At 32.4% G+C, this 14,802-nt stretch overlaps 2 protein-coding genes and 1 long non-coding RNA gene across 3 annotated transcripts; 1 reads left to right on the top strand and 2 right to left on the bottom strand.

Moving 5' to 3' along the window:
- The first annotated feature begins 3,325 nt into the window (after positions 1-3,325).
- On the top strand, positions 3,326-6,423 carry LOC101266686 (tRNA (guanine(9)-N1)-methyltransferase). The gene is made up of 3 exons (XM_004250252.5): positions 3,326-3,808; positions 4,072-4,431; positions 5,930-6,423. Exons 1-3 carry the CDS (start codon positions 3,389-3,391, stop codon positions 6,152-6,154), a joined length of 1,005 nt encoding a protein of 334 aa, XP_004250300.2. The 5' UTR covers positions 3,326-3,388; the 3' UTR covers positions 6,155-6,423.
- Positions 3,386-7,843, bottom strand: LOC101252139 (nuclear transcription factor Y subunit B-4). Its single transcript, XM_004250514.5, has 2 exons — positions 7,642-7,843; positions 3,386-7,086 (listed from the first exon to the last, which is right to left on the bottom strand). Exons 1-2 carry the CDS (start codon positions 7,808-7,810, stop codon positions 6,587-6,589), a joined length of 669 nt encoding a protein of 222 aa, XP_004250562.3. The 5' UTR covers positions 7,811-7,843; the 3' UTR covers positions 3,386-6,586.
- A 3,469-nt stretch (positions 7,844-11,312) lies between these two features.
- LOC138339699 (uncharacterized) lies at positions 11,313-13,672 on the bottom strand. The gene is made up of 2 exons (XR_011212544.1): positions 13,541-13,672; positions 11,313-11,606 (listed from the first exon to the last, which is right to left on the bottom strand). It is a non-coding gene; the product is annotated as an uncharacterized lncRNA (long non-coding RNA).
- Between the last annotated feature and the right edge of the window lie 1,130 nt (positions 13,673-14,802).

Below are 14,802 nucleotides of genomic sequence, written 5' to 3'. Positions count from 1 at the left end.
TGGTATAATTTAATATTGTGTTTGGTAGAAATGTGAGCCTATGTATAACTAATCCATGGATTAGTTAATACATCATATATGGTATGGTATTATGTGATGTATTACTAATACCTTCCATTTGGAGGTATTAGTAATACATAGGATATAATACCATGGGATAAGCACATAAAGACAAAATATCCCTCAAAACTTTTTAATTTTTGTTTTAATTTCTTGATTTTATGCTTTATATTTATACATGTAAAATTATTTAAATAAATTAGTTTACAAATTATTTAGAGAGACTTATTTGTAACTAAATATATTTAATACAAATTTAAAATATGAGTTATTTAACATTTACTAATTAAAAGTTAAATATATCACTAATTATTCGTATTTTGAACAATTTAAAAAAATTACATACATATTAAAATTATAACTTGCAATTTTTTATGTGTGAATGTACATGGTTTATTCAATTTTCCAATTGTTGACCGTCTTTTATAATTTTAAAAGTAGTTGGTTTATCTTTTTAAAATTTAAAATTGACATTTTATTAGTGATCAGTTTATTAAGATGAAAATTATTTATCCTCAAATAATTCAAGTAGAAAATTGAAAACATGACAACAAAATTATTCTTCTCATAGCTAGTTAGAACGTCATAAAATAAATATTTTCCCGATAATTATCTACCTTGACCCAATTACATAATAATATAAAGGTATAATTGGAAAAGATATTTTTAAAGAATTTGATTTCAAATACAAGTTGGGATTAGAAACAATGAACCAAACACTAGATAAAAATAAACCATGCATTACTAATCTCTGCACTACTAATTCATGCATTATTAATCCCTGCATTACTGATTCATGCGTTATTCATTTTTTTACCAAACGACCCCTTAGTGCTTTCTGTTTCAATAGTTACCGGAAAAGTTTTTATCTGAGTCTACTAACTCTATTAAGGGTTGATGGCGAGGATAGAACCTTTATCATCAGTAGATGAATCAAATGCGTGTGTTTGTTGAAACGAATAGAAAGAACAATTAAGAATTATTTTTGCTTGTATTATACGCGATTAACTTTTTTTATTCGTTAATATTCTAGCTAGAGTTTATGATGGTATGTTTTTCTTGGTAAAAGGGCAAGACGAGTGAAATGAATTTGGGATAATTTATGTATGTGACATGAGTTGCAGTGGATGAGACAGTAAGGAGTTGTGAGGAATTAACGATATCGAGAGTTGGAAAAGGCAGAGGTGGGCCGAAAAAAATTGAAGCGATGATTGGACATGACATAATGCATTTTTATTTTACTATGGACATAATTACAAATAACTGTGCCCATAATAAAAAACTAGAGTAGAAGATTAATAAATAGTCAAGTGTAAGAGACATGAAGGGGACTAAACACGAAAGAAAAAATCCATTGAATAGGATCATTATCGACATTATTTCATTTCTTTTAATTTCTTATTCTTTAAGGACCATTTGGTCATGCGATGTAGAAATTTTGATATGATATCACAATATGAAATCATAAGATGAAATTAAAGTTTTGTTTGGACATACAATGTAAAATTTTTGTGTTATATATTCTTTTATAAACACAAGAATCACGTAAATTGTAAATTATTAAAATAATCCTAATTGTTTATTTAATCTTATCAACTAAACAAGAAATTATAAAATTATTAAAAAGATATTTGTCCTCTGCTTAATTAACTATTTCATCATACTTTAATTGATCAAACTTTAATTGAATAAAAAATATTAATTGAACATAAATTGTAGTGTATTGGTATTTAATATAATTCTTTTACATGGTACGAACAATCTTCTGACAGTTAACTCGCAGTTCTCAGTTATATGACCGATGAGACGAACCAACATTGTTATTTTGAGTCATTTCTTTGCTAATATCATTCACAACTATATTTTCATGCTCATAGACCGTAAATATATCATCACTCCGTTGTTATTCTCGCACGTAATTATGAAACAGTGTAAAACTTATGACAATTTTTACGAGTTAATATCTTAAAATATCACTCAACTTTCGAAATTGATCTAGCAAAGTCATTTTTTTTTTGTATCAAAAGAATCACTCAACTTAGATTTTTATATCAATAAAATCTCAACTTTAGGAATTGATTTAACAAAGTCATTAATGTTTGTTGGGTATTAAAAAAATCACTCAACTTAGATTTTTATATCAATAAAACCACTCAACTTAGAAATTTGTGTTAGTATAATCATTAAACAAAATTTATCATTGTTTTTGTTTGTCTCATATAAAATAAACCCTACAAATAAATAAAATTAAGAAAACTAATTTATTTTTTTTGTGGAAAACTTCTCTAGTGAAACAAATACTTTTATCTTAATATGCTAATTATTAAATAAAATAATAATAATTAGGAGTTCTATTTATTGGTCCACTAGTGTATTTTTTGAGAATTAGCACAGATAAATTATCAATGAAATTTGTATTCACAAATCTAATTAGGACTCATTAGAGAATAAGAGTACTAAAATAATATTTAAAATTGTGACCTCAATTAACTTTCTAAATATGTTATAACTGACAATTTTTCTTTAACGATGCAAAAAATTCCCATAAAAAATTAAATTAGTTTTCTTAATTTTATTTATTTGTAGGGTCTATTTTATATGGAAAAAAATAAAAATAATGATAAATTTTGTTTAATGATTTTACTAACACAAATGTCTAAGTTGAGTGATTTTATTGATATAAAAATCTATGTTGAGTGATTTCCTTGATACGCAACAAACTTTAATGATTTTGTTAGATCAATTCCTAAAGTTAAGTAATTTTTATTGATATAAAAATCTAAGTTGAATAATTTTTTTGATACACAACAAACTTTAATGACTTTGCTAAATCAATTCCTAAAATTGAGTGATCTTTTAAGATATTAACTTCAATTTTTACTTGTATGTCAAATATTATATGGTTTCACTTATGTGCAATTACACATTTTTAATGCATTTATTTCGTTCTAAAATCAAACATACTGAAAGTAGTAATTATGAAACATACATAATCAGTTTTATCTTTTTTTCGTATCAAATTGCTTTAAACATTTTCATATATAGCCAAAAAGAGAAGTACTTTTTTTTATGAAAAACCAAAAAGATATTACTCCCTCCTCTCTTATTTATATTCATCAAATATCATTTATATTCACCAAATTAGTAAAAGATAATAATTTGTGTCTTTTCATAAACTAGTCATATTATTAAAAATAAAATAAAATATGCAAGTAGTTTCCAAAGAAAAAAACAATGGGCCGGGTCAGGAGTGAAACAGTGGAGGCCCAAAGTTTGAGAGCCTCCCTGTGTGCTAAAGCCCCAATGTTGAGCAAAACATTCTTCTGCAATGGAAGAAGGGAAAACAATGGCAGATGAAGAAGAAGTGGTAGTGGAAGTCGAACAGCAGCAGCAGCAGCCATGTCCACCACTGTCGAAGAACGCGCAGAAGAAACTGTTGAAGCAGCAACGATACGAGGTCAAAAAGGCGGAGAAAAAGGCATTGCTGAAAGAGCAGAAGAAGAGAGAAGGGGAGCGCAAGCGTAAGGAATGGGAGGAGAAGCTGGCCAGCGCCACCGAAGAGGAGAAACAACAGTTGATAGAGTCGAGGAAGTGCTTAAGGAAAGAGAGAATGGACCAACGCTCTGATGAAAAAGGAAAGAAGATGCAGAGGCTCACTAATGCTAAAGAAAATGGCCAAAATGTAGTTATTGATCTCGAGTTTGATAACCTCATGAATTCTAGTGAGCTCCATAGCCTCGTTCAACAGGTTTATTTCTTCTTTTTTTTAGTTAAAGTTTCAGTTCGTCGAATTTTTTTACTCTAAAACACTCCCGATGCTAGATTGTTGAAGCCTAAACTCTAAAGTCACTGTTTTTGTTCCAATATCCTTTAGTTGATTTGGTTGTATAGGGTTTCTGTGACAGTTGCACAATACTTGAATAAATTCTTCCTGTTTCTTGCTGCTTTATAAATGCACTTTTATCTTACATGTTCGAAGCGAACAAGCTAAAGCTGTTGGACTTATGGCAGATCATGTACTGTTATGCGGTGAATGGAAGGTGTAGTTCTCCTGCTCATCTCTGGTTGACTGGCTGTCAAGGAGAAATGCAAGCTCAGTTGCAAAGACTACCAGGTTTTGACAAGTGGGTAATTGAAAAAGAGAACCGGCCATATATTGAGGCATTCGAAGATCAGAAGGAACGCCTTGTGTATCTCACTGCAGACTCAGAAACAACGCTAGACGTCCTTGATCCAAAGCATATATATATCATTGGTGGGTTGGTGGATAGGAATCGGTGGAAAGGGCTAACCAAGAAAAAAGCAGAAGACCAAGGGATTCAAACAGCAAAACTCCCTATAGGAACTTACCTAAAGATGTCTAGTTCTCAGGTATGTTCAGTATTGTGAATCAATAAATCATTGAGCTACTTCTCTATGTTGCCTTCAGACCCTGCATTTTAAACTATGTTAATGAGGTAATATCTGAGTGCTTGCAACCTTTTGACAATTGTGTTTGCTGGTTAAGAAGATTATTTAAGGATGTGCCTCAGTTAATTCACCTGAAAAACAGCACTGACTAGTAAGGCTCTCGATATGTTTTGAAGCTGAACACTAAAGAGACTGCTCCCTTTATCTATGCTGGAAGAAAATCTACAGACTGTTTCATGACTCGCTAAATGAACTTCCTTTAAATGCTTTGCCATGTTTCTGCAGGACATCAATGAAGTGCTATGCTTTTTTTCCAGATAATATATAGTTGGGTGTTTGACCTTTCTTGTTAAAGGATGTCAATAAACAGCAGATTGGATTATTGACTCACAGTTTTCTAGAGTACTAGGGTTAGGGTCTCCATAGAGTTAAAACATCGATATGCTTAACATATGAATGCATTCTGAGGTTCAAGACACATCACTAGCAATAACATGTATAAACGGTCAGTTTCCAATTGTTGCTGGTATTTCATAGTAATTGAAATTTCCTAGAACTGAGAGTTCAGGATCGAATTATTCAAGAGGCACTGGGAGATCATAGGACGTACATACTAGTCTGAGACACTCTGGCTATTTAGGTTTATCTTGAAGCCAAAAGAATCTTGTTTGTGTTTCCTTCAATATGCACCACTTTAAGCTATTCAGTTCTATGGTAATAATTCAATATTACCTTGAATCTTGATCAATATAACAAAGATGTTGGACCTATTATTATCTTGTATGTATTTAGTGGCACCATTATCTTTCTAGTAATGTTTTGGTTCATCATTTTGAGCATATATGTTGTCAGGAAAGAAGTTTTTAATTTTAACAACACGATTGATCCAGTAGTATATCATTGAAATTTGAAGCCACCAGATAGATGCATGTATAGTGAATCTTATATCTTTTGGCACAACTAGTGCTGGCTAATCAACTGATAGTTGTGGTTAATCTTAGCCTCAGCTGACGAGTGACATTTAAATATTACTTTGAGAATGCACGTCTAGACATTTCAACCCGTCCTCATTGTGTCTCATGGACACCAAATGCCGAAGTGACACATAATTGGAGATGTCTAGATGATCATTTTGTAAGTTGAAGTGTTCAACCGACACAGTGGAGTCGAGCTGAGTAGTCTAGATGTGCTTCCTTAAAGTTGTTTATCGTATAGAAACTCTGAAACCAAAATATTTCAAATCAAAGAACTAAAAGCGAATATGCTCAAGTCACGGGGTTTTCCAATAGAGGGCAGATAAAGGTTAGGTCTAAATTCTCCAATTTTTTGTTGTTATACTGGTAATATGGTCAATAGTAGATTCTCTTTTCTTGCCAATAAATTGTTAGTGGCCAGTTTACTGTACGGTCTGTGTAGAAAATTGTGAAAACACTGTCTAACATGTATTTTTCTTGTGAAGGTCCTTACAGTCAATCAAGTGGTAGAGATACTTCTGAAATACTTGGAGACAGGAGACTGGAAAACTTCATTCTTTGCAGTGATTCCACAGAGGAAAAGATGTGAGGGTGATAATGATATTGAAGATACGGAAGGGAACGATGATCACGAGAAAAAAATCATTGATATTGAACTGGAAGAAGAGAAAGATGATCAAGAGTCTAAAAGACAGTGCATTGAGAGTTGAAGTTTCAAAAGCTTCCACTCGATCCTATCAGAATAGTCAGTGGTATCATCTTTGTTCTCCAGAACTTATCTCAGTTATAGTGAAGTTCGCCTTATTGAGAAGGTGCTTGGCTTCAGTTTTCTTTTTGCACTGTATGACTTTGTTTCTTCCTCGTGTTTGTTCCTCAAATCTTTTTGGGTACATAAGCATGTTGGGAAGAATAATTTTGATGTATTATGCTTCAACAAACTTTAGATGGCAAACAAATGATATGGTTTTTTTTTCTCTGATAGATTTGACCAAAATACTGTCCTAGCTAAGTGTTCTTCCTGCACTGTGTAATCCATTACAGAAAATTGAACAAGGCCCAAAGATGTAGATTGGTTTTAAGGATTTTGCATCAAAATATAAACAAGTCATACTCAAATTTCAACAACAGCTCACTCAATTCCTTCAGCAGAGAAAGAGAGAGTCATCACTTTCCACAGCACACTGAGAAATATAAGTAGTGTTGGCCATTGGCAGTGGATACACAAAGTAACCTGCATAAGATGGGTCAAGCTTCAACATCAAAGACTCCTCCTCTGTCAAGGTTCCATGCTCACCACCATCGATCTCACGATAACGATGCAAGTAGAAAGTCAAGGGTTCAATGTAATCATCAAAACCAAGCCTGCTCATTGCCCAAAGCACATCTTCAGCAGTGATGGTCTTGCGCTGCTCACATTGGCAACGCTCATTGGCTTCACCAGTTACAAAGCTTATGAACTCAGATACACATTCTTGGATGGTCTGTTTAGAGTCATCAGATATCTTAGCATGGGGAGGAAGGATCCGACGCATGATTCTGATCACATTTGCTATTGGCATGAATCGGTCTTGCTCCCGAATAGTGCATTCAGAATCTTGGTTAAGATGAACAGGCACAGGCACTCCCATCCTCATCTCTGTAGCTTAATTTCCACAACACAAGAACAATCTGAAATCAAATTCAAATGATAAAGTATATTGACATTTTTAGTGGAGCACAACACACGTGTAGAAAAGGGGAAGAGCGGAGATAGTTATAGGTTAATTAAAAGATTGCATGCATGCCACTTGTTTCCCTTACTTAATTTTGTCTTTTAAGTTAACCAAACATGAGTTATGGTGCGTTGGTGAAATTTCATGATTTCGAGTTCAAGCCTTGAGTATGAAGAAAATTTTATTGAAAGCGTGATTCTCAAATAGGCCCTGAACACCTGGTGCATTGGTGAAAGTGTTTTCTTCGTCTTTAATCAGAGATTTCGAGTTCAAGCCTTGAGTATGAAATTTTTTTTTGTTGAAAGCGTGATTCTCAAATGGGCCCTGAACACCGAGCGAGAAACAAAGAAAGAAAGAACCAGAATTTGCAAAGAAGATAATGAAAGATAACATTGTGGAAGTCCAAATTAACAAAGAAGCACTATGTGAATGTAGTATATAATGTGTAATTTGTAAAAGCAAAAGAGAATTTCACTTAAGCATACCAGGTGTAGAAGGGAATGTGTGGTAACCATGAAAACCACCACCATTATTATCCATCTTTGCTCTGTAGAAATAGAGTAGTGTGTATATGTGTGCTAAATTGGCCATATTTATAGCCACAAAAGAGAAATGACTCGTGGCAAATGGGCGTAATGAACAAGAAGAAGACATTCGCCGGAATAAATAAGCTTTCACAATTGACTGGATCATTTAACTCACTTTTTCTCCGTGTCGTCTCATTCTATACGTCATTTTTTATTTCATTTTAATTCATAAATTACTATATAATTCTTTATTTATTTTTTACCCTTATGATTTATTAGATTTAAAATATGCATTTGACTAACTTAAAAAAGCTAAGTAAATGATTCATGTTTATTGGTTAAGTTAATTAATCAAAATAAATCAATTCATACTCATTGATTAGAAACTTGAGTTTTAAAAAAATTAAATAAGAGTGCAAGGGTAAAGTTACATTATTTAGTAAAAAGGTGATATATAAAATGGGAAGGAGGAAGTAATTATTATTCTCTCCGTTCCATCTGATCTTATTTATATTTCATCTCTTTCTATAAATAGCCGGACCATATTACTTTTCATTTATAAATTTTATGTCTAAATTATCATATTTTGCTTATTGTATTCTTGATATAGTAGTGAATTAATCTTGTCATTTATTAATAAATGACTTAAAAAAACATTATATAAAAGTAAAAAGATAAAGTTACATTATTTCAATGTAAAGTTTTTTAATGCAAGTGAAAACTTAAAAAAATGACGTATAAAATAGCACAGAGGTGTGTAAATTCTTATTTTTGCTCTAATGAATCAGATGCAACTCATCTTTGTCGCTAATTGGATAATGCTAATTAGTTTTTAATCAAATTTTGATTGATTAAGTTTAAAATCACACGAATATAATTAGAAATTTACAAATGAAATGTGATATATATGCAGTAATTAACGGAAATCTAGCATATCTGCGGAGAGTTAGGATTAAATGTGTATTTGACCATTGAAACCAAAAATATAATTTTTACTTTATTTGGGATTTTAAAAGTTTGAAGTTGGAGTGACCATTAAAATAAAATATAGTTCACTTTATTCGAAAGATTTAAAGTTGAAGTTGGAGTTAAAATTATGTTAAGTCAAAAAAACAATTTAAAATTATTCACAATTTGAATATACTTTCTACATATAATTTATTAGATTTGAATTCTATTAGTATATATTATTGGTATTGATATAATTCAGATTATCCATTACTTTTATTTATATATATATAAAAAAAATGTACTTGTTCTATTACAAGATTTTACAATTTTTTTTTTATACTTTTAGAATGTGTTTGATATGAAGGAAGATAATCGAGACGTTGCATTGAAAAATCGCATAACTTCATGTTTCTTTTATACATAAATCTTTCAAATTCACATCAATTATAAAAACTCACTTATCGACAATGGTAATAGTAATTAATTATACTAAAAAGAATTTTATATGATACATAAAAATCTCTTCATGTTGAGTGTAAGTGTTCTTTTTCTTTTCTTATTTTTTACAAATTTTAAATGACAAGTCTTTTTTTTCAAAAAAGAAAAATACAAAATATAAATGTATGAGTCAAGTGTGTAACCTGCACTAGGTAAGCCTGGTGTGACGAACTTGACCTACAAGGCAAGTCCATTGTTTTCGCTGTCAAGGTGGTTTTCAACCTAAGACCTCCAACATGGAAGTCCCAAGCCCAAACCACCGAGTAATCCTGAAAGGGATATATATATATATATACTAATCACATGTGTGAATATTGATTTGAAATGATGATTTCATAACAATGTCCAAACGTAAGCTAGGATACAATCCAACCCAACCTTAAGGGTAAGGTTTATAAAGTAGTAGTTCAAACTAACAATATGGTATGAGACAAAATATTGCTCGGTTCAATAAACAAGAGGATGTTGAGATGGATGTGTGGAATACTATTAGTAATGAGATCAGAGACGAAATTATACGAGATACCATAAGAGTGAACTTCACAATGGACAAGATTGAGAATTGTGAAATTGAGATGATTCAATTTTGTGAAGAGAATATGCTAAAATATCATAGTTAAGAGGAGTGATAAGTTAATTACAATGAATGTAACGAGTGTAGAGGTAGGTAGACTCGAAAAACTAGGAAAAGGTGTCACACATACCCTTTCATATTCAATTATCACAATAATTTTAAATTGGAAAAAGATAAATATACCTTCGAATTATTGCAAATGGTATGCAGATATCATCCGACATAATTTTGGGACGCAAGTGCCCTATCATTCAAAAACTGGATCATATATAACCTTTATACTAAAGAATATACACTTGTCGTAATCTTATTCATCGACTCATCATTTATTAAAGGAAAAATATACCTTCAAACAATCGTAAATGGTATGCAAATACCATCTGTCATATTTTTGGGACATGATGCCCCTGTCGTCCAAAAACTATATATATATATGTGTGTGTGTGTGTGTGTGTGTGGTCTAACCCATCGATTAAACTTGTCACGAAATTTCACTTAGACACCTCAACTAGGCGATGTTCATTTTAAACCCCTCATATAGAATTTTGTTGTGTCATGTTGACACTTTTTGGTGACATGACATGTTGAGTGTAATACACTCAAAGTCAGCGTGTGAGGAGCTTTTTTTCAGGCTAATTTTTTTTTAATAAAACATTGTTCATCTTCATCCTCAATCTTTGTGATTATCTTATCCACCAAACACCATCAACCCACGTTCCTGCAACATCGCCATTAATCTTATTTAAATCAAAATAATTTTTAATTTTTCAGATCTAAAAATCACCACAACCATTATCTTCTTCTCATTTTGTTTCTTTATATCCAACAATTAAAATTCAGCGCCACAAAATAATTACTCTATTTCGTGTTCACATATTTGAATCCTCTGCACATATGAGAAAGACACAAAAAATAAAAAAAATTCTTCCATTGTTAGTTATAACTGATTTTTTAGAAGTAAAGAAAAGGAAAAAGTGTGCTTTTATAAACTAATTTTTTAAATGTAATTAAATTCTTTTGAAATTAAAGTGTTTCTTGAAAAGATATTATAGTGAAAACGGGTTGAAGTTGAGGTGGGTGTGGGTAACGAGGATGGACGCTTTAATGGGGGTGGAGAGGACGCCTGGGTTGTTGTTGTTGGTGGTGGTGGTGGTGGTGGTGATGGTGGGGGGGGGGGGGAGTGAAGAAGACAAGGGCGAGTTTCTTGAAAATTAAAAGTGTTGAATTTCTTTTTAAAAAATATTTATTATTTGAGTTCTAATGCCACATGTCATCAAGTAAGTGGTTATTTTTCTTTTTTACTTAAAAGTCATTAGTTTAGATACATATATAAGATGTGTCTTTATTTAATTCGTCACTTTGACACGTCATTGGTAAGTGTATTATACTGTCAAATCCGGAGATCACTCCTTAGACGTAACCGCTGTCGGTGTCCTCTTTGAGGACTAAATCTATCCTCTTAGCTTAAATCATTACATTCATAGGTCAAAAGCGCAGAAAATTTAAAACTTTTCATTACCTCTACATTGAGGTTTACATAGACCTCTACATACACATAATAGATATATATCGAGTATACATAAACCCTTCTACTTTTATTGCACATAAATATATAGAATATAATATAGACTCAAATAGTCGTCTCATCTCATGACCATCTAATAAGAGTATATCAAATTGGGTCTAGCCCATACATCAATATAATAAGACCACATATAGGTCATACAATGTTTAGTATCCAAATGAAAAGTAAAGAAACATAAGAGTCTTCGTACTAAAAACAACTTCATAGCTTGATAGTGACATTGCCCTCGGAAAGTGAGGACTTACCCAACTTGGATAATTAAGAATTTCAAGTCTTCTTCAAAATCGTCTCCAAAAGCCCTTCAACGACCGAAACCTAAAATAATGGAAAAAGGAAGAAATGAAATTAGTACACCATTTGTACTAAGTATGAGACCATGTGCACACATATTATCAAATCATGTTAAAAGGGGACCTTTCATGAAAATATGTTATTTTACCCTTTGAAAACCTTATGCACATTCAAGAAGACTATACCAATTAAAAAGACATATTCCTTAAGTCATAGGCATGTACATCACAAGACCAATAATACAAAGCATAGTCAAGTTAATGAACATATCAACATACGTGCACATATAATCAAGACCATTCTAATCATCAAGTTATAACTTCAACAAGCATGAATAAGAGTGCATTTTAACATAACCAAAGCAAGACAATTCCCCATGAACCCCTATCAAGTCAATAAGTGCAATGACCAAGCAAAGCCAAATAACCTTACTCATTCAAGTAACCTAACAAGAATCATGACCAACAACCCACTTCACATAGCATGACATTTAAGAGTACATATCATCATACTTTAAAAATGTAAACCAACACATCTTCATAAGTGAACTAATCAACATATAGTATCAACAATGTGCAAGTTCATCATATACATATCATGTACCATCATAATCATATACATACATAAGAACATCCTCCTAAGACTTTTCTCAAGACTAATTAGTACAATGTTTAGGTAGAGTCACATACCCTACCTAGAATAAGCTAAACCCCTTAAGTTATCTTAGTTAGAGTCCATTCCTTTAATTCATTTTACCTTTTGGGAACATCTTGCCTTAACCGACATAGACCACATGAGGTAATGTGGAATGCGGTGTCATGATACCCCATACCGAAAGAAGGCGGACTACTTGCCAAGGTAGTACCAAAACATAAACATAGCAACTACGTGAATCCACTAGCTAATATTCTTAAAGGGGCAACATAGTTCAAGAACTAGGAGATATAGTTGGGACCCTCTTTATGCTAAATGCATTATAGTCTCCAATATCAAGAGTACATTAGTGATCTTACCTTCTCTATATGGGAAGAGACACTCCCCACTCTAGTTAACTCGGTGCTAAGCTAAAGTCCTTTTTTTGAAATGTCTTTATTAATCATCATAGCTTGTAAGTCATAGGGTCTATCCCTTGTATAATCATCATCGTAGCTCAATAAAATGCATGAGTATAGTCTTTTTATTACAATTCATATAAGTGAGGTTAGCACATTTTGACATCACTTCATAATAAGGCATATTAGCAAATCATCACCATCCTTATAACATTTACATCTTAGCCAACACCTCACAAACCATAGTCAAGACATTTCAATTCAACATCATACCACCCTATCAATCCTACTACAAGGTATAATCCAATACAACATCATGACTTAATCACAATTAACCATAATTTGAAGTAAATGATAGGGATCACAAGACTTACCAAGTCTCCTTCATAATTCATCTTCAAGGTCTTACCATCAACCCATAACTCAACCCAATTAGGGTGTAGTTTCATCATAAACAATAACCAACATGATAAAAAGGCTAATTGAATCACTACATCACAATTCATCACTAGTTCATAGCTTAAGACAAGATACTTACGTCAAATTCACAACTTACTTCATAACCTAGATCACTTCTCAAGAACTAGCATGATAGGAATCATGATTGATACAATAACATCATAACTCAACCAATAACCAAGTCAATTGAACCAACACTACACAATTCATATCAAGATCACAACCTAGGGTTAAAAGGTAAAAGTCATCTTCTACAAACTAGACTAATCCATCAAGATATAACATAATGAGTTAAATTACATGTTAATCTATTCATAATATCCAAAATAAATCATAACCAAATCAATTCACAACATCAATTTCGTATTGGATGAAAATCCAATTTTGAAATTAATTTGGTGGAAGCCTTTGAGGAAAGAGGTCTTAAAGGTGAAAGAGATCACGTACCTTACTAATTGATGAAGATTGATGGAGAAACTTGACCCTTTGCATCCCTTAAACCCTCCCCTAGCTTGGTATTCAATGGAGTTCTTCACTAGAGAGAGAAAGAAAAGAGAAGAAAGAGAGGTTTGAGTTTGTGAATAATGAGAGCTTAGGTTAGTCTAATTAGGTTAGGACTTTATATAGTTGGTTAAATAACTTAATTAGACCTTCCCTAACCCCTAATTAATTAACTACCCCTTTAATTAATTAATGAAACCCAACTTAAAAACGTGCAACAACTTAGGCCCTCACAGACGAGACCCCGATCGACGGTCCGTCTGTGAGACGACGGACACTGCTCCCTCCGTGCTGCACATCCTTCTCTAAGTTCAGAGACTGTGCAAAATGACCCTTCCAAGATTTTGGCTAAGTGACCATCGACGCCCCGTTGATTGACACACGCTCTGTCGATCACATTCGTCTGCACACACTGCCTTGGGTAGTCCTTTGACCCCAAAAAGCAAGGGTCCTCCTCAAGGGCTCTTTGTTGGTCCTTGGAGAGTCGTGCCCGGACGTATCGACTACGAACTAACTCTAATACATATTAAACACCCTTTTATCAACTTTCATCATTTTACGACTCCTAAAAGTTAGTCAAATAGGGTAAGGCACGCTAGTACCTCCTTGAACTAGTTTCCGGACGTCATGGACGTTTTGGTTTCTAGACTACCTAAATTACTTATATTCATTAAAATAGACCTTAAAACAATGTCTAAACCTTTTGACACTTATGTTAGGCTCTAGAACACGTCTTAGATTTTTGAAGTGTTATATATACACACTTTGTATTTCTGGATGATGTTAAAATAGTGTAAAAATGACACAACGAGATCCTACATGAGGGGTTTAAAATGAACATCACCCAGTTAAAGTGTCTAAATGAAACTTTGTGCAAGTTTAAGGAGCCACCGATGAGTTATATATATATATAATGAGGAGTCACGATTTGGAATCTCATAATTTTAAATCACGACGCCAGTCATATGCCTAAATATTGACTTGAAATGATGATTTCATATCACAAGTCCAATCGTAAGCTAAGATTACAATCTAACCCAACCTTAAAGATAAGGTTTATTAAACGGTGGTTCAAACCAACTAAATTGTATGAGATGAAATGTTGTTCGGTTAACAAATGAAAATATCAAACAAAAGAATGTTGAGATGGATGTCTGAGATACTACGAGAAATAAAATCACAAACGAAACTATACGAGATAAAGTAGA

The sequence above is a fragment of the Solanum lycopersicum genome, chromosome 11, assembly GCF_036512215.1.
Source record: "Solanum lycopersicum chromosome 11, SLM_r2.1".
In the NCBI taxonomy this organism is placed as follows: domain Eukaryota; kingdom Viridiplantae; phylum Streptophyta; class Magnoliopsida; order Solanales; family Solanaceae; genus Solanum; species Solanum lycopersicum.
The sequence above is the reverse complement of the archived record's forward strand: the minus strand, read 5'-3'. Positions and strand labels throughout refer to the sequence as shown.